A 20,940-nucleotide genomic window follows, 5' to 3' on the forward strand; every position below is an offset into this window, starting at 1 on the left:
AGAATTTCCAGAAGCTGTTGACAAATCAATGGTGGATGAGTTTGTGAGTGCAAATGATGGTGTCCCGACCACGGGAGAGCCTGAAAACAAAGACTAGATTGCTGACATCGTATCGGGACAAGTGAAAGTGGGCGCAATGAGGAAAGCTACTACGGTCCTTTGCCCACATCTTCCGAAGTGATTGCTGCGCTCGCACTAGTCCGGTGCTTCTGTGCGAATGCGGAAGGTTGTGGCCTCAGCTGCTCCGACTCCTTAGACAAAGTGGAGAAGTGCGTGCGTTGCAGACAGCGAAATTGCCCAAGCAGAAGAACGTGCAGGACTATTTCATGCAAAACTAAACTAGTTTCATCAATAAAGTGATTTTATACATGGTATGTGCTTTTATGACATCCAATTATTTAGCAGGCTTTTATAGAATTATGCTCCATATCGAACTGGTAGGCGTCTTTTTGTGAGTTCGACATAGCCGGGTTCGACTGCATAATAAAGTGTGTTTATATATGATTTCAATATAACAAAAGTTTACTGTTGCTGCGAAGGAACATAGAAACAATAAATGCAAGCTTCCACAGATGCAGATAGTCAAATGATTGAATTACAAGCAGTGGCTTGTGAACGCACCTCTCAAATCACGTGCCATGGGAATATGAGTGGCCACTGAAGCAGAGCAGCGTCTTGTTCCAAATGAAGTCCAAATGCTATAAGATCCTATCGTGCCCCGCACACTGTATGCCTTGAGTGCGAATGAAAGTGTGTGAGGGTGAGCCGAGAAGGATGGTGGTCTGATGAACGCTGTCTTCCCGCACGAGCAAGGAGAAATATGGGGTGCGGAGCAAGCTTGCGATAACGGGGCCAAGCGCACACAAAGGTGGGGAGGGGAGGCAGGTAGGCATGCGTTTCTCTTTCTAGCACTGCTGTGACCGCACGTGGCTGTCATCGAGGCTGGGCACATACACAGCCTGCACGCCCTGTTTTAGGTGTATGGGCAGCGTGCATTGCGCTACCATGAAGCCACACCTCAAGGCAAGGTTCTGCGCCATTCAAAGTTTCATTATCTCCTAGGTAGCCTCACTTACTCCCCACTCCTGTGTATTCAAGCTCCCTTATCCCCTCCTTCATGGTCGCCGATTCTCCACCCTTTTAAGAGTCACCATTTTGCGTTTAGTAGTTAGTGACTCAAGCATGCAGCACCGGCAAATTCATACATCACCTGTTCTCGCAGTGCTTGGTCCATCTGCGCGAAGTGCTTCGTAATACGGCATTGTGCCGAATCACCGTTAGGATTTTCAGTTTGGTCGCATTTGCTCCATCGCCGTTGCCCCTGCTGTCATCCGCTGTCGTGTAAATGCTAGCTGTGAAGTGATTCAATTCACGTCACATGTGTATCATGTGACTGATTCGTCTGCAATAAGTTCTTGCGTGAGAATCCAGCTTTGTTAGCATCGCCGAAGCTTTGAAGAATACAGCCACATGCGACGTGGACGAGTCACGCTTCCGCAAATGGAGACGGTTTTTGCAAACATTTGAGCATTGCTATAGGCGATTATTTCTGCAGATTACGGTGCAGATATTTTTTTTCTCTCTTTCCAGGCTGTTGCAATTGGGGGTGTGAGTTATATGCTATGGTGGGTAATACATAGAAAAATATGGTAATCTGCTACGTGTGTAAAGAGTGGGTGTGCTGAGATGCCGTGGCATCATGTGCACTGTCTTACCATGCGTTTAGTACTGGAGGTTGTGTAGTCTCGAGTTTCAAAGACGCATTGAAGTGAGAAACATACAAAGCATTCGCTCCCCGCTGCCGGCACATTTCAGGATAGCATCAGTCCTTCTGTGGCCGATACTATCAACCATGGGAGCGTTGCGGGCATGAAAGCAGGGCTGGCTTCGCTTTGTACTGCCAATGGGAAGATATCATCAGCAGTCGTGAAACTATATCTTTCGTTGCCTATTCGAATTCAACAAAATGAATTTTTTCCTCATTCAAACTTGCTTTCTTTGATTGCCTGATAATTCAGAAAATTTTGCTGCCCCTTCTGTATTAGAAAAATCCATTGGCAACTTTACTTATTTGCATAAAAGGCCGAATTTCTATGTAAGAAAACTGCATTATAACAAAGCATATTGCTGATGATTATATATACATAGACACATATATACATATATACATGCTCTTCAAAGCTCTCCCATCCCCTCTCTACCTCTAACATGTGACCAACTTCCCAGACTTCACACACACACACACACACACTTTTCCCTTTTGACTCGGACACTCCTAATGCTATTGCATAGAATATTGAACGAAGTTATTTCACTGCTTGACGACCTACTGACAGCGAGAGGAAACAGACAGGCATGTACCGTCTGACTTGCTTTACTAAAACACCTTACACAAATTATTTGCACTTGCAACACGGATACAATTACAAGTGTTTTAAGATGTACCTATATACAGTCGACTCTCATTACAATGAACCTTGATAATCCGACAAAAAACATCTGTTTTATCCGAAGTCCGTAATATCCGAAACGCCTCAGCTCCAAAACTTTCGTCACGATGTCTAACAACTTTATTGCAAAGAGTGAGTGAGAAATGTCCAAAGTAAAAAACAAACAAAAAAGTCGCAGCTTCGCCTGAAAGGTGAAGCATTGATTGCGATAGCAAATTAAGCAAGTTAAGCGCCGTAGCAGCAGCTGACCTTCGTGTTGTCTCTCGCGTCAACACGAACTAAACATCGAAAGCACAGCACATACGAAGCTGCCGGCACTGGGCACACTTTGTTCACATCGCAGATCACTTTCAAGACCTTTTTGCTCTCATCTCTCCCCCTCCCACCACCCCAGTGCCTCGCACGTGAGTGAAGACGGCGCATTTTTTACCTGCCTTCCTCTCACACGCACGCGATATTGAGCCATGATCGTTGGCTGGCCCTCGCAAATCAGCGGCCAGCCTGTGTCGACACGGCAAAAGTATGTTTTATAGCCCAATTTTGAAAAAAAGTTGCCGCTAATTTCGTCTGCTGTAGCCGATAGTCCGTTGTAGCACGGTTCGTTAAAAGTGAACTTCGTTGCATTAATAAAAGAAGTAGAACAGACTAAAGCTGAAATGTGGTCTGTTATATTTGAAAGTTCGTTGTAACGAGCGTAGACTGTAGTGTTATGCAAAGAATAATAAAGAATATATGAATATAAAGACTTTTTACTGAACACTGGTTGCGAAAGCTAAACTGAGTGTGTACAAGTCCCTGGTTCTTGTTCACTTGTGCAATATTCTTGCCTTACAAAAGCCTCGAAATATGTATCACAAAGAAGAAAAATCAGCACTGCTTGAGCCGCCGAGGTAGCCTAGTGGCTATGGTGTTGCGCTGCTGAGCTCAAGGGCATGGCTTCGATCCCAGCTGCAGAGGGTGCACTTAAATGGGGGTAAAATGAAAAATACTTGTGTACCTACATTTGTAGGTGCACATTAAAGAGGGTTGAGACGCCCAATTTTTAGGCGTGGATTCTGCTTTGCATGTTAAACGACACTTGTTCCACAGCAAGCTGGCAGAATGTGTGTTCGGCGTGGTCATCATCATCAGCAGCAGCCTGGATACGCCCACTGCAGGGCAAAGGCCTCTCCCATACTTGTCCAACTACCCCGGTCATGTACTAATTGTGGCCATGTTGTCCCTGCAAACTTCTTAATCTCATCCACCCACCTAACTTTCTGCCGCCCTCTGCTAAGCTTCCCTTCCCTTGGAATCCATTCTGTAACTCTTAATGACCATCGGTTATCTTCCCTCCTCATTACGTGTCCTGCCCATGCCCATTTCTTTTTCTTGATTTCAACTAAGATATCATTAACTCGCGTTTGTTCCCTCACCCAATCTGCTCTTTTCTTATCCCTTAACGTTACACCTATCATTCTTCTTTCCATAGCTCGTTGCATCGTCCTCTATTTAAATAGAACCCTTTTCGTAAGCCTCCAAGTTTCTGCCCCGTACGTGAGTACTGGTAATACTCAGCTGTTATAAGCCTTTCTCTTGAGGGATAATGGTAACGTGCTGTTCATGATCTGAGAATGCGTGCCAAACGCACCCCAGCCCATTCTTATTCTTCTGATTATTTCAGTCTCATGATCCGGATCCACAGTCACTACCTGACCTAAGTAGATGTATTCCCTTACCACTTCCAGTGCCTCACTACCTATCGTAAACTGCTGTTCTCTTCCGAGACTGTTAAACATTACGTCTTCTGCAGATTCATTTTTAGACCCACCCTCCTGCTTTGCCTCTCCAGGTCAGTGAGCATGCATTGCAGTTGGTCCCCTGAGTTACTAAGCAAGGCAATATCATCAGCGAATCGCAAGTTACTAAGGTATTCTCCATTAACTCTTATCCCCAATTCTTCCCAATCCAGGTCTCTGAATACCTCCTGTAAACACGCTGTGAATTGCATTGGTGAGATCGTATCTCCCTGCCTGACGTCTTTTTTTATTGGGATTTTGTTGCTTTCTTTATGGAGGACTACGGTGGCTGTGGAGCCACTATAAATATTTTTCAGTATTTTTACATACGGCTCGTCTACACCCTGATTCCGCAATGCCTCCATGACTGCGGAGGTTTCGACTGAATCAAACGCTTTCTCGTAATCAATGAAAGCTATATATAAAGGTTGGTTATATTCCGCACATTTTTCTATCACCTGATTGATAGTATGAATAGGGTCTATTGTTGAGTATCCTTTACGGAATACTGCCTGGTCCTTTGGTTGACGGAAGTCTAAGGTGTTCCTGATTCTATTTGCAATTACCTTAGTAAGTACTTTGTAGGCAACGGACAGTAAGCTGATCGGTCTATAATTTTTCAAGTCCTTGGCGTCCCCTTTCTTATGGATTAGGATTATGTTAGCGTTTTTCCAAGATTCCGGTACACTTGAAGTCATAAGGCATTGCGTGTACAGGGTTGCCAGTTTCTGTAGAACAATCTGCCCACCATCCTTCAACAAATCTGCTGTTACCTGATCCTCCCCAGCTGCCGTCCCCCTTTGCATATCTCCCAAGGCTTTCTTTACTTCTTCCGGCATTACCTGTGGGATTTCGAATTCCTCTAGACTATTCTCTCTTCCATTATCGTCGTGGGTGCCACTGGTACTGTATAAATCTCTATAGAACTCCTCAGCCACTTGAACTATCTCATCCATATTAGTAATGATATTGCCGGCTTTGTCTCTTAATGCATACATCTGGTTCTTGCCAATTCCTAGTTTCTTCTTCACTGCTTTTAGGCTTCGTCCGTTCCTGAGAGCATGTTCAATTCTATCCATATTATACTTCCTTATGTCAGCTGTCTTATGCTTGTTGATTAACTTGGAAAGTTCTGCCAGTTCCATTCTAGCTGTAGGGTTAGAGGCTTTATTACATTGGCCTTTCTTGATCAGATCTTTTGTCTCCTGCGATAGCTTACTGGGATCCTGTCTAACGGAGTTACCACCGACTTCTATTGCACACTCCTTGATGATGCCCATGAGATTGTCGTTCATTGTCGAAGATTGTCGTTCGGCGTGGTAGAAAATTATTATATTAATTTTTTAATATCGCAATTGAATTGCTTAACAATATGGCAGCACTAACTGGTGACAAAATAGCTCGGCAGCTTTTTCGGTGTAACGGAAGGCAGTCTCTGAACCCATGCTTTTGTGTATGGCAAGCAACAGAAGCGATTGTAGGAGCTGCTTACCATATTATTCGGGGTATAACCTGCCACTGCATACGACACGCACTCCGGAAAAAGAAAAATGAAAAAAAAAAAAATGACAGTGTATAACTCACGGAAATAACTGCATACCACAACACTCAAATCATTGCGAAAAGTATCTCATTCATGAATGCATGACCTGTCCGCATCATATCTTGGCCCAGTGGCTGGATACCCCTCCTGTACCCTGCCCCACTTTGGCAATGCTGCTAGAGCTAAATTCACACTGTGGATGTGAATCAGATCACTGTGCAGCTAGCATTCACACAACGGAGGATTACCACAGTCAGAGCAGCCTTCGCATGGGCAATGGCAACGGAGCAAAATGGCGGAGCTGGTAATCCGAACGGTGGCTTGGCCGTCTGCTGTATCGCGAAGGGTTTCGTGCGGACCAAGGAAGCGCTGCAGGAACGGGTGATGTATGAGTATGCCAGCACCACGTGCACTGTTCGCTAACTACTAAATGCAAAATGACTCGTTAAAAAGAAGAGAATAGGCGACCATGATGAAGGACAGAAGGCAGCTTCAACACAGAGGGGTGGGGAGAAGGCTGAGTTCCCTCGCAGATAACGAAACATTGAATGGTGGAAAGCTTTGCCTTGAGGTACGGCTTAACAGTAGCGTGTGCCACATTGCCGTGAAGCGACACCTTAAGGCGACATTTGCATATAACCCGCACCCTAAATTTACTGTTAATCTTTTTGCACATTTGGTGTGGGTTTTATGTGCAAAAAACATGATATAGTGTTTTCACATCCTTGTCTAGGTGATGAGCATTCTTCGGTTTGTGCTGCTTTTATCACACAAGTGAAAAAAATTGTGCGCATGATTCAACAGAAATGCCCTTGCTGTGCTCTTTGGTAACAGGGTGTGCAGAACAAGACATCCAATGAGGTTTCTGGCTGTTTCGAAGCAGTCAATATTGTGGTGGCCCCACAGTTCATGACGTCACGCAACACAGCCCTATTCTAACAAGCCACGATTCGAAAATGTGCACGCTTTCTATGTGTCCAAAGTAAAACATAAACATAGAGATAACATTAAAGCTCCTGAACAGAGTAGAAAACTAACACGCACCCAATATTTTAGCAAGAAATATGGGCATTGGTCTGTGTGTTGCACAGTGGCGGCCGGTTTTCTAAAGTCAATTTCGCTACAATACAGCCATATTATGCGGCAAAGCATACAAGCACCTATGGAATTGGGTAAGTACTGTAATCAGACATTGTGAGCTACCGTTATTACTTGAAAATAATCCTGGGGCCGGCCTAACATAGGCTTTCTTTGGTGGCATATAACATGCGTTCACTGCATTCACTGTCCCATAAGATCTGCGGAGACAGATGCTACTTGTAAAGGGGTCGCTATTGGGGTCACTAGGCGTCAGGTGTGGTCACGCTGACTGGTTACGTTGTAATTATCCAATGATGGTTAATCTTAGGATCGAAATAATGAGATTTGGTGCCCATAGAAATGCATGAATGCCAGCCAGGACCTTTGGTTGTGATTGAATTAACCCAAGTCAAATTAACGGCAGTCTACTGTACAATGTTCCCATTCCCCATTATTGGTTACAACAATTAAATCTGGCTACTGGGTTCCCGTGCTGAAGGGAAAGGGAACGCTAAACTGTGGAAAAGAATAAGACATTCTGAGCCACATCCTGCCTGCGTGCTGTGCACACTGTGCACCTTGACTGCGTAGCCGGCTTTGTGTACTTCGCTCCCGTCTCTCTTTCACCTCCCTGAAACATGAGTCGACCGTGCCAGCAGCTGCTCTCACGCAACGTTCTTAGACATACTTGAGTTTCACAGCCCCCTAAGTGCGGCCAATGGCAGGCATAGCTGCAGCAGCTGCGGCTGGAAATGACGGCGCTACAGTCAAGTCTTTCGTCGCATGCTGCGCATCGTCTGCTCCTGCTACGCTGGGTTGTTTGCACGAGCCGGCCTCTACCACTTGTTTGCTCATAAATGCAGTTTAGCTATGCACTTATAGCTTTATAACAAACCAGCTATGGTTTGGTAACAAGAATTTTACTGTGTCTGTGTATTTATCGGCGCTACAGTATCGTAGTTCTTCAGGCACCGTGCATCGTCGGCTTCTGCGATATGATCGCTGTGGTGGGTCATTTTCCCCAAGTGGCTCGTACCGTTTGCTCTTTTGTGACTGTATTTTAGCTGCCCACGCACCACTGTATGCCAAGGACTTCTCTATCGGTTGTTTCCCATAGCAACACCCTCGAAAAAAAGTGTAAAGACACGGCTAGCTAGTACTTTAGGGTGAAACTATGACCCAAGTGTGTGGTCGTGTGCTATTATTCTGCTTTCCAACCAACTCACTCACGAAAATTAGAAGGGCCAGAGTGCTCTGTTCAGTGTTTTTTGGGGCTGCTTATCAAACAAGCACCTGTGCAGAAGCGGCGGTATTAAGTATGCATCATGCACAACGTATGCTCACACTTGTAAGGTGCACTAATACTACAGCGGAAACCCGCGATAACAAAACCCCGCGACTAGAAAATTCATACGACAACGAAATATTTTCCTATCCCCAACGAGCACCTATAGGATTCAATGCATTTCGTATCTCTTGACAACGAAATGTTGCTGTACTACAAACCTGCATCAACGAAATTTGCCGGAGCATAACCCCGCACATTACCTACTCGTGGAAGGCTAGCAGGCTCCAGATGTGCTCAAATGCGACTGCTTTGCAATAAAATTGCGCAAAATACTACCACATTACACTTACGTCGGCACTGACATTTTTGTTTACAAAAACAACCAAGCGCGGCAAGCGATCGCACCGGAAATGCATCATGGCTGCGCATCTTGTTTGTTGATTGCCCGTTTGAAGTGGCAGCATATTGCTACCGACATGTGACGATGGTTCTTGCACACCTAGTGCAGTGCATAATGTGCGCCTCGGTGAGAAAAATGCACCAAAGCCAAGGAAATACACATCCCACCGACGTGGAATTGTTTGTGGCGCTTGAGATGGCGGTCGCAGCATGGAGTGCCACGCATCGGGCTGTGATTGAGCTACGTTCCAGGAATACACATTCCTCGCTTCAAGAACGTTGGTTTCGGTGCTGCCCAGAAGGCATTGCATACAGATTGGGCACCGGACGTAGATTCACGCGAAGGGGCCGTAATATAGATAGACTGTCGTCAGATGTACGAGATACGATCACTTTCGCACTCGGCACCGGATGCGTCGGCACGTCCTGGTGGCAGCATGCACTGGAGAAATGCTGCTGCATGCGTGGAGCATCCAGTGCCAAGTTATGCAATACCTCGCAGCAAAGCGATCGTATCTCAGAAAGCAATTGACCGAGAATACTGCTCCACGGTAGCGCTGCCACTGCTGATCGACGCAAGCTGCACACTTTGTGCTGTCATCCATACGTTTCTATATCCTCGCATGCTTGCCAAAATAAGCCAACAGAATTTTCACAGTGAAGTTTCGTTCTGCGATGCATTACCCCATCTGTGCTGTCTCATTTCGCAACGATGAAATTCTCGGGCAAGGGAATTTTTTCGCATTCTCCACCAATTTTGTTATTGTGAGGTTCAATTGTATACCACTCTGCTAGTAAGCTAACCACCCTTCATTCCTTTTGTGACAAATATCTCGTTATCTTATACATATGCCGCTGTGTTACCTTGGCCTTCTTGCCTATGCTTGTTTTCAAGCTGTCTGCTTTTTCAAGGATGATCTCAATGCTTGTGACGGTAGTACAACTACTTGAAATAGTTTTTTGTGGATATTATGAAGGCCCTTTTTTTTGCAGCAAGTTCCTGCAAAAAGAGAATTTTTTTTTTTTAGCTTGGTTCTTCCCAACACAGCTGCATGCTTTGAACCTGATCAGTTGCATTCACTACAATTAAGCTTCCGCCTGAGTGCTTGCTGACACTAAATAAAGCATGTTCTTTTGGGAATGTCGCCTTCACATCACATTTCTTGCCTTCGAGATGGGCTCGCGAAAACCAAAACAAAGTCATGGAATTAATTGCACCAGGAACCTACGTTCATTTTCTGCAAAATATGAATGCTTCTTTGTTATCAACAATGACATTCTAGTCTATTTCAAAATATAGTGCTACTCTAAATGATGGTCACATAATTTGAACTTGAACTTAAATTTGAACTGAAGTATGTGAGGCATTTGTCTTTTCGACGTTGCATGTGTTCCCATTTTTAAAGCTCTCTGGTGAGGTGGCGACGTACCGCCATCATCATTATGATGGTAGGGAGAAAAGTAGGACTTCTTGCTTCTTGCTGTTATGACATGCATAAATGCTTCTGTGTGAAGCGTTACACCTGAAAAAAAAACCACCGCACATCACACTACGCCAACAACACGACAACAGTAGCGGTGGACAGAACGCCACCGCTGAAATGAATCCTGAAGTGAAAGCAGAAGTGCCATTGGTGAAGAAAGACGCGATTGCAGTGCCACTAGGTAACGTGACTGCCACTTGATCACCTCTCGTGCAGAGCTGTGAAACTGAAGTATGTCAAAGAACATGGGCTCTTGCAGGCGCCTGTCGGCACAGGAGATGCAGTTGACTATTGTTTCAGAGGGGTGGAAAGGGGACAAGAGGGAAGCGTGCAAGGCTGGCGATGCGAAGAAAGTTCACAATCCTTTTTTTCTTTACCACGATTTAGGGTTCTTTTTTCTTTCAGCACAGACACTGTAGAAATAAGGGGTGTTTCAACAGCGCTACGCTTCAGCACACCGCACGCCACAGTTGGTGCCCATCAACCGTGGTCTGGTACAAGCTCAAATAAACAATGGACAACAACCATGTGTACGAGTTGAAAGCATTTATTACGCTTGCAATTAACACTTCAAGCAGGCCAGTTAGCTGTAGTCTGCATCACTGGGAGACCTCTCAAAGAGAGTACAGTAGAATCTCATTAAAGAGTTTTAGAATAGGGGCCCCAAAGAAATAGCGCCAAAGCTACTGCGCATGCGGAACGCTATTTCACCGATTTAGCGGGAGCCCAAATAGTCGTACCAAAAGCTTTGCGTTAGCAAACATGGCGGCACCCATTGAAGCGACGGCTCTAACTTAGCACCAAAGTGCATTCAATTCGTGGTAACGCATTAAGTTCGCAAGCTAGAAGTGACTGTGGTTATCGCTTTCTCTCAACTAGCGTGTGTTATGAAGATCAATTCATAAGACACCACCAATTCCGAATGCGATTGTCGATTTTAGGGTTCGTAGGCCTAACACGGCCAAGCTTGGCTGATAAAGGAGGCACGTAAAGTTGGTTTGCTCAAAACTAAGCGCAACTAATTGTTTGCTGCTTACAGAATAACCTCTAAATTGTAATTAAACGCGAATACACGCAAGGCAAAATTACTATTCCTATCATCAAATGGTATATTTTATTGAACTATTTCTAATGGCTTTTCTTTGACGCCGTAGTGGCGCTGCCAGCGCAAGACACTTTCCGCAAACGCAAAGCCCTATTGGTGTGGCATGCAGAATCAAAACAGCCACTAGGCCCATATTGAAAAGGTCTTATCGTTCCTCCATCAGCTCGTGACGACATGTGCCGGACGAATCCTAGGTTTCATATAAAGTACAAGTGTGATAAGATCGCGCACCGTTTTCTCTGGGTGCAAGGGAAAACATGCAAAGGTGAGCCAGGAAGGATAGTGGCCTGATGCGTGCCAATAGCAGCAGTCCTGTGATTTGGTCCACGTCTTCATTTAGAGTGTGTTTAGATCTTGCTTTTCTCTCTTTTGTGTTGTTTTTCAAGGTGTTTGAAATTAGGGACATTTTAATTAAACGCAGGAAGTACAACAGAGCCCTGGAGTATCACCAGCAGGCCCTGGTCCTTTATCCAAAGAATGCCTCAACGCTTTCTGCCATTGGGTTTGTCCACAGCCTAATGCGTCACTGGTCTCACGCAGTCGACTACTTTCACAAGGTATGGCATTGTGTTGACACATGTGAAAATGTTGCACGTTACTATGACTGGAGCATATGGAACATAAGGGGCAGAGGTTAACAAACAAGTTCGAGCAGAATTTGAGAACTGCACAAAAAACAATGAACAAAAAAATTATAGGTGTGATGTTAAGAGATGGCAATACAGCAGAATAAATGAGAGAAAAAAATGGGGGTAGCCGATATTCTAGTTAAGATTAAGAGGAAGAAATAGAGCCAGACAAGCGATGTAATGCGTAGGGCAGATGACCGGCGGACCATTAGATTTACAGAACGACTGCCAAGAGAAAGGAAGTGTAGTTGAAGACGCCAGAGAATTAGGTGGCATGATAAAATTAGAAAATTTGCAAGCATAACTTAGGATCAGCTGGTGTGAGTGGGGGGTAATTGAAGATCGCTGGAAAAGGCTTTTGTCCTGCAGGAGACATAGGATAGGCTCAGGTGATAATCTTTATTGTAATTATTTAAATAATTATTGTACCAGCTTTACAAGCTTTTGTAGGACATTAAGTAATGAAAGTGCAATCTCAGATTAAAGGAGCATGAAATACAGAATGAAATACACAATGTGCTTGATAAACGCAAACACATGCTGTAATAAAATTGCATCCTATAGAATGGAAATTAGCAGCATCATTAGGCAACGAGCAAGGGATTCAAGCAGGAGAAAAGCAATGAAGTAATAATTTTCTTAAGATTTTTTTTTTTTTTTCATTTTCAGGCCTTAGGTCTGCAGAGGGATGATGCGTTTTCAACCACGATGCTCTCTCAAGCGATAGAGCAGCAGATGAGCGATCTACAGCCTTGCAAAGGTATGCGAATGAAGCGTACTCATGCTTTCTTCCAGTTTACATAGAAGGGGTCTGCCGAGCCCCCACCATTTTCATTGAGGACGTAAGGGCAGCGAGTGTGCCAGGTGGTGCTCTGCCCCAATGCCACCATACGTGACGGCTCTCCAGCAAGTGAGCTCAGTACACACCCAACGTTCAGTCGTTAAAGCAGCCTGAAGGCCTTTTCCTGAAACCTGAGCAACACGCTAGTCCAGTGGGATGCCTCTCAACAAATAGTACGTTCCCCAACAAATGCTTGGCAAAAATCTAATATGTACGGCAATATTAAGCTTAGAACAACAGGAAGTTGAGCTAGTTGGTCCGCATTAGAAAAATATTGAGTGTGCGCACACGAATACAAAAAGAAGGAAGCTGCGTTTGTGTTGTCTGTTTCCCTCTTCATGTATCGGCTTTCGCATGCCTAACCTTTTTCTAACATATACTGTATTTACACGACTGTAAGTCGACCTCCCCCCATATCGTGTGACAGGAAAAAAAAAAGAGCATACCCGAGGGCGCATTTGATAATGAAAATTTATTAGTAGCTGACATGATCACTGGACTAGTCGTCTTCACTAGTGCTGCCATCGTCATCCTTGCTATGGTCCCACAGCATGTCGTCGTCCAGCGAAATTTCACATTTGGCAAGCGACCGCACGCCGAATGCACCACGCGGAATGCCGAAACGACCGCCCCTTGCTGAATGCGCCAAACCACACGCAGCCATCAGGGAGGCTCTTTTGACAGGTCCTGTTGGCGTAATTTCGCGGTCTTCTGCCGCCAGCCACTCATTGTACTCACGGCAGGTCCTTAAAACGCGAAGATCCGGGCTTGTTTCATGACCATGTCGCACTTCAGCGACGTACGCCGCAAGCTTATCCTACAGCTCCAAAAAGCGTCCAGTCTTCGGCACGTGGGAAATTTCTCACTTGCCGTCACAGGTGAAAATTTCGCTTCACTGCAGTCGTCACTCTCGCACCACTCGTTCAGAAACATCAGACTTGCAGCCCACTGCGCAGGGATTTGTTTCTTCGGCGTAAAGGATGGCAGCCCTCTTGAATGCTGCTGTGAACGAGTGCCGAAGGATTAGTGGGCCTGGAGCCCTCATGACGACCGAGGAAGCATAGAAGTAGCACGTAGCCGGCAGTCAAGTGGAACGCGTCAAACCAATGCCTTTCGTCAAACTATAGAGATAGCTAAGCGCAACAGGGAAAGAGAAACCCGCGAGCGGTATCTGCTCTTCCATGAACTACCGACACTGCCCGCAAGCGCCGCCGTTCTGAGGGTGCCGCCGCAAATGGAACAGGCGCTTCCATCAACTACTGAGACCCCCGCATGAGTGTTGTGTGCACTGTAAAACTCTCAGAAATGTTGAAAAACCCTTCCGAAAAGTGAACATACACGTGGGATAGCAAAAAGCTACAGGTAGGGCCATAGAGCAAACATAAAATTGTAACTACGTTGTAGCTCTCCTTGGTCTCGCTTTTTTGGCGGTGCCATGTTTTCGTTTCGATTGTAAGTCGACCCCCCATTTCAGAATTTCAAATTTAAAAAAGTGGTCGACTTACAACCGTGTAAATACGCTAAGCGCAATCCTTAGATTGCCTGGTGCCCCTTTAATTCATCTGTTCCTCTGAGTGGAGGTGATAAAAATGCCCTGCACTCCTTTTTTATTGGTTTCGGTGGTGCACTTTTGGTAGCCCTTCAAGGTCGGCACCTGGCACAGCTAAATGGCAGAAGATTGGAGGGGTGTGCATGGAACGGGAGTGATTCATAATTGTGAACAATCAGTCACCTGGCATATACAGGCTGTCGCGCTCGCCATGATGTCGTTGACGGTGGCAAAAGGAAAGGAGTCTCGAAAGTCGCAGGAGAGAGCAAGCAGTCTACTCTATAGTGCGAAATTGGGGGATTTCTAGTGCATGGCAGCAGAATAATGTTTGACACGCATGTTCGGGGCAGCATTGTCTACAGATTATGAATGTGTTCTTGCCGTGCCGAAGAAGTGCTGCAGTGCCTCATCAACGTAATGTGAGCTAGTTTTTAAAGTCCCTCTGTGATCACCTCGAGATGTACCATGCGTGAAAACATTTGCATGCATGCTTTATACTTTGCCACTGTAATAAGTGTCCGTAATAACGGCACTAGCAGTCTCTCTGGTGGTACATTTGGCTGGTCGTTTTCGAACTCTCCAGAGCATTCAGACAGCACACATTATAAATCAAGTGCTCGGAACACATTCAGCTTATTCTTTCATAGCACCGTGCTCCAAGATTAGAGCGCTTGATAGGGCTCTTACCTTCAACCTTCCAAGCGCGACCAAGATGTGGCAGAGTTCCGGTCACACGGCTCTTGCAGTTTCTGTTGTTGCTGTGGTGTCTGCCTTGACAGTAGGTGGTGGGCGCCTCAGCGTGCCTTGTTTATTTAGAAAAGAAGCATCGACGTGTTTCCTTTTTTGGCCTCCAATTGCTCTGGCGAGTGGCTGCATGTTTAGCTTGAACACACTTTCTCTGACTCTGCGTTAGACCGGGTCTGCATGGTTGCAATCAGTCGGAGGGCAGCAGGGACCAGCCAAATGTACCATGAATTAGGCATTATATGGCGATCATTTCTGGGCAGAGGGAGAAGGTGTGTGTAGCATCTGAAAGTCTTAGGGTATGTCCTCTGTCACAAGGACATTTACAGATATTTTTTAATGCATGATGTGTAATTTTGATGCCACAGGTGTGCCTGAAGTATTGCCCGAGTACTCCTCAAGCGACAGCCCGCGAAGCTCTGCACTGGACATGGATGTGACAAATACTTCGTGTCAGTCTCAGGAATATGACATTGATAGCATAAATTAGGATGAGTGGTTGTCGACATCTGTACATAAAGCTAATTTAGTCAAGTTGTCATTGTGTTTTCTTTCCTGTCCACCGACAAAGTGCAATAGGCCTCTATTGGTGCACTTTTGTTCCAAAACGGCAGTCATCATGTGTCAAAGTACATTTTCAGCATCCCGAATGCGTAACACATTGAAATGTGGAGTGTACTTAGTCTTTATATTTAAAATCTAGTTGGCTTTCTATAATTCTGCGTTGACAAAAAGGTTTCAATTCCTGAACAGTAGCAGCTGCTGCATTCCGGTGTGGACGGAATGCAAAAGCACTCATGTGCCATGCTTTTGGAGCACATAAAGAAACCCAAAGCAGCCAGACTAAACTGGGAGACCTTCATTACAGCATCCCTGATAATCTACTCTGTAGGTTTGAGAGAAAAAAAAACCACACAGTGTTTCATCCGGAGCATTCCTGTGTGAGTCAAACTGGTTTTTGTGGGGTGTCTGGTTGTTCTTGTGTGCCAATCTCGAAGATAGTGCTGTCCTAAATAAGCAGCCAGTGAATAGAAAGAAACCATGGTTTGGATAGACATTGTATCTGACATCTGCACAAACTGAAAGCTATGTGCCTCAAAAGAATGGGTAGAACTGCAAAATTAGCCATGAAATCATAGCTCGGCTCTTGAGACGTTGCTTTGGTTCAAAGGCCGGGTTCCTCTTGCACTTTGAGGTCGCACTTGTATATTGTGAAGGTCAGCTCAAGTGTGGTCGTGCTCTCTCAGTTTGCTTACAGAACATTCTAGCAATGCACGTTGTGCTTGCCTTGCCACAGGCGCCTACGGATTATTAGACACACACATACTCATTGCCACGGGGTGTGTGCCCATACTTATACGGTCGAACCCACTTATAACGATACTGGTTTTAACAATATATCAGTTATAACAGTGAGAAGCTGCTGCACCGTCGACTTTTGTATGTTTTCCATGGTAAAGTAGCACACTTACTACAATGCGCCGATGCCGCATTATCGGTTATAACGATGAAGTCTGGCTGCTGGGTGTCCGAGCCAAAAGGCAGTGAAATGCGAAATCCTTGAAAAGAAAAAAAGAAAACTAAAAATTCGAGCCGATGCACGATGCCCTGCTGCTCCAACAGCTGCCGCGCGCTCATTCTCCAGCCATCTCCGCGCGGCTCTCTCCAATCGCCCTTCCACCCCTCAGACCATGAATAGGCTGCGACCATAGCTCTATGCCACCAAAACACAAATGGACCGCACCAACTGCGCCGCAAGCAGATTGCTCGCTGACTCCTCATTCAGCGCAGTTCTGCGAACAGCTAATCGTTCGCGTTCGTTTCTGTTGGTTGTGTTGAAGTCGTACCTGGCCACACAGTTTCTCAACTTTGCTCGACTCACCGCTGAAACGGAAGATAGCTGATCTGCCCACTGATCATCGGCAATGCACGATGTTGCCAGTGAAAAGAAAGCGCATGGCTATATATTTGGAAACTAAGTGCTTCTAACCAATGAGGCGGTCTTCACAAACGTGCTTGCATGAGATATTTGCATTAGGAAGGAACAGTTTGCGATCTTCACAAACATGCTTGTATGAGATAGCGACAGCGACAACGGCAGCAATGATGCGGTAGGGCAGGCTACCTCAACGTTGTCCTTACAGGAGGTCCGGCATGATTCAGTCCCTCCGGGACTTCGTTTTTGCGAGGAACCTTCTGCTGCACTACATGGAGCGCTTGGATGCCTTGGAGAAGGATGTCGTCAAGCTTCGCGCAAAGCATGCATGGCTGAGAGACATAGGCTTTTCTCGTGCAAGTGAGTAGTACGTGGTGAGATGCCTGTGGCGATCTCTCCGCAGTGTTTCTTCTGGATTTCTCAAGCTTACAGGCTGCCGTTGCAGCCTTCTCACAATTTCTAAAGGGCCCCTTTTGGGGCCACCAGAGTGATGCCTTGGTGGTGCTCGCATATTGCTTGCCACCCATGACACCTCTTTGCAGTTGTTATAGCAGTGCCATTCTTTAATGCCGACAGCCGTGGCTTGTTACACATGATCGGAGCACCCAGGAAGCAGTTAAATGAGGGGACACAATGAGCAGCCAGGCGCAGGAAGGTGGTGGGGAGGGGCACTGGCCTCCCTGCCTATATAGTTTTCTCATATCAGCTGCGCCATCCCCCTATTTTGATTTTCTCATGTAACCCGGGTATAACAATTATCGGTTATAAGTGGTACTTGAACGTTGTGGGTTCGACTGTACACATCGTTACGTGCTATTTTCTTGGACTAATGAAATAACATATTTATGCAAAATACATTGACAGACAGACCCATACGATACACACATTGCAAGAGCAATAAGTGTTTGCTACAGAACACTTCTAGGATCCACAACCATTCTTTACCAAACCAAGAAAGGTGCATATTATGTTGATACTGTAGTTTAGCCCACGCTATTTTTTTTTTCTTTAGTAAGAGGAAGCAGTTCATGCTTTAGGGAAATAGCATGACAGGAACACCAACTCATGTCATGAGTGACTTGGAATTTGTTTAAAACTGGACTGCTTACCTTATGACATAATTTTACTTTTGAAAATCTGGCATAACTGCAGTGGTTTCAGCATTACTTGCGCAGCATTTAGCGCTGTTGTTTGCTAGAACAAATTTATGTAAGTATAGTTTTTCGCCACGAACAGTGTCAGAATGGAATTGTCTTCCCCAAAGCATTTTTCTGTCCCTGGATTTCGCGAAAGAACTAGATCATTTTGTTTTCCATTCATAGTCTTTGCATTCAAACAATGACATTCTTGTACTTGAACCTTTCTTTTTGTGTGTGTGTAATCACTGTCCTGCTTGGATTCCCTTATTTTGTATTGTAGCTCCTCCTGCATGGGCCTGCTTGGCCTGCAGTATTCTCTAAATAAATACATTAATAAATTATTACCTCCTCTGCCAATTTCAGACTTGCATTGATACATGGTGGCAGGTAGTGCAAAATTAATGGAGACACAGGAACAAGGAAATGCAAAACACAAGCAGCAACTTCAACTGAACTTTAATGCAAAAAATGCTTACATATAAATATCCAGATGGAAAGAAAAAAATCCACAGACAGAGTTATAATTTCATGTCTCATGGAGAAAGCATGATTAATCTAGGACTGTGCTACACTCCCTCAGTATATCTCAATTCATTGCTTGTAAGCGAAATAGACGGTGCACTCTGACAGACTAAGTCATCATGCTGCATTTCGATGGCCTCTACAATCAAGCGACAAGACTGCACAAGTTTACAGTAAGCTATATATACAGGAGTTGTAAAAAAAAAACTGCAGTACGTGTGGGTGCATGAACCTCCGACATGATATTTTGTCAGAAAGCTGCCAGGTCCCCTCACACGTCCGCCCAAAGCCCAAACCATAATGTTTCATACGAAATCCGAGAACACCTAAGCACTCCTCATGAGTTGTGAATGTGAAAGCAATAATGTCCAATTAAGTGGTGCCGAGTGATCCTTCGAGTTTTGCACTGCGAGCAATATACCGTAACGGTAGGTGCTGCCCGAGCCAGCAAGGAGCAACAGCCTGTGGTGCCAGCACCGCATGCCACCGATGCGGCGATGCCCTCTCGTCTTACACAACACCTGGCATGCCAGCGAAACAGCAGATGTTTCCTTTCGCCCGCTCTGAAAAGAGCACAGGGCCTGTGCACTTCGATCCATGATGTCATGCTGCCTTGTCCGGCTGCCATGGAATCTAATGGGGTTGTTCCCGAGTGAGCTGTGGTGATTTTGACATCACTGGTTTCGTCATGGCGGGCTTGACAGTGGAAATTTCGCTCCAAGTAGCACGACATCATACAGTAGAGTGCACATGGCTCTGGTCCGTTGAGGAGCGCTGGTGCCAAGAGCGAGCCCACAGCACAACAAGGGCAAACCATGGTGCTCGCGAAAGAAAGCTTGTGACCAACACTGTCCGCTGTCTGCATCGCTGTGAGGTTCAGTATTAAGGGAAGCTCTAGCTCGGGTGCTCCTATCTAAATACATGTAAAAGGGGAATTCGTTTTTCTCAGAAAGGGGCACTGCACCAAATTTGACGAGATTTGTTGCATTTAAAAGAAAAACTTGAAGTATAGTGACTGTTGGCTTCAAATTCTTGATTTAGATCGTCAATTTTTTATTAAAGATTGGAAAATTCTAAAAATTTCAGAAAGCAAAACTGTCAACCTTACAACACTCTACCTCAGCAAGGAAAGATGATATCGCAATTATGTGAATTGCACCTGATAGTACATCTAAAGCAGGCAAAATTGATATGTTACACATAAATCTAAAAAGATTCAATAATATGGAAATAAAGCTTTTGCAGAACCCTTGTACACAACATAAATAATTCACGTAAGATTTAAATTGTCATATAGAATTTGTCCACTTTGAATGACCTAATGGATGCCGTTTACAGAATGGCGATATCCGTTCTTGATGCAGAGCTATAATTTATAAAGTTCGTGCATCTATTTCTTTCGAATTTTTGAAAATTTTTTAGCAAAATTCAGGCCCTAAATGGAAATTCCGCTGCCAACAGTAACTAGAATTTAGCTTTCTCTCAAATGCAACAAATTTCATTAAAATCGGTCCAGGGCTCAGAAAAGCGTTTCTGAATTTTACATGCATTTGAGCGTGATAAGATCCTGGCCCCGCTGCTTATGTTGTAAGTGTTTTAGGGAGAGGGGCAGGGTAAACAGCGCGGCTCCGTTTCTGTACTATGGCCCCTAGAACTGTACTGCTCCGGCCGCGCATCCTGTCTTGGAAGTAACCTGCGGTAGGCTCTAAGGCTAGCCCACACGAGATAGCTGATGGCTTCGTGTGCGGTTTGTTCTGGTGCGCCTGGTTCACGTTGAAGCGAGAGGCAGCACGAAGGGGAATTCGCTCGCCGCTCTTCATCGCTCGAAGTTCTGAAAGCGAGTGTCCACGGTCATCGAGTGAGATGTGTTCATGTATGCCTGTGCGCGCGGGGCACCGTGCTTGTAAATGTATTTAGTAAGCGAATGTTTACACGGTTTATAAATAATGTTTGCACGGTTTATGCTAATAAAACCACTAATTTACTGCATAGAGCTCTCTAATAATTTCCTATCACAGTCAATGATTCTGGCGAAACTGCAAATCTTTTCACGAGAAAGTGTTCTTAATGGACTTCAGTTGCCACTGTGCGTGACGTCATTGCTCAAAGCGCGCATGCCTCCTGCTATCTAGGAGGTGTTGCCTTGTTTCCACAGCTCTTACGCCAGCATTTGCATGCGTGCGACCCGTTCCGTCGGGAATTGTAGCGCTCGCACTGCTGTTGCTTGAAGTTTGTGCCCGCCACTGATGGTCACGCACTTGTGCTCACCGAGATTTCGACATGGCTTAGGAGCGCAGGCTTCCTCTTCAAATAGTCCACACCTGAAGAAATCCGAGCACGAGGCCGAGGAACGCTTGTCGTGCTTATTTGGACCGTCGGACCGGTAGGTACCCGCCGCTCTCGTTCGAGTATTTTGCGCCCATACTTTTCCCTAAACTTGCGTCACTTAAGTG

General features: G+C 45.3%; 1 protein-coding gene across 1 annotated transcript in view; it reads left to right on the plus strand.

Annotated features, from left to right (window-relative positions):
• Positions 1 to 15,431, plus strand: part of Cdc16 (cell division cycle protein 16) — a 56,803-nt gene extending 41,372 nt beyond the window's left edge. Inside the window, exons 15-17 of the mRNA XM_075693640.1 lie at positions 11,549 to 11,684; positions 12,426 to 12,516; positions 15,259 to 15,431. Coding sequence (XP_075549755.1) covers positions 11,549 to 11,684; positions 12,426 to 12,516; positions 15,259 to 15,380 — 349 coding nt within the window. The 3' untranslated portion in view covers positions 15,381 to 15,431. The remainder of the gene's footprint in view (positions 1 to 11,548; positions 11,685 to 12,425; positions 12,517 to 15,258) is intronic.
• Positions 15,432 to 20,940: the final 5,509 nt, after the last annotated feature.

The sequence above is a fragment of the Dermacentor variabilis genome, chromosome 5, assembly GCF_050947875.1.
Source record: "Dermacentor variabilis isolate Ectoservices chromosome 5, ASM5094787v1, whole genome shotgun sequence".
NCBI lineage: Eukaryota > Metazoa > Arthropoda > Arachnida > Ixodida > Ixodidae > Dermacentor > Dermacentor variabilis.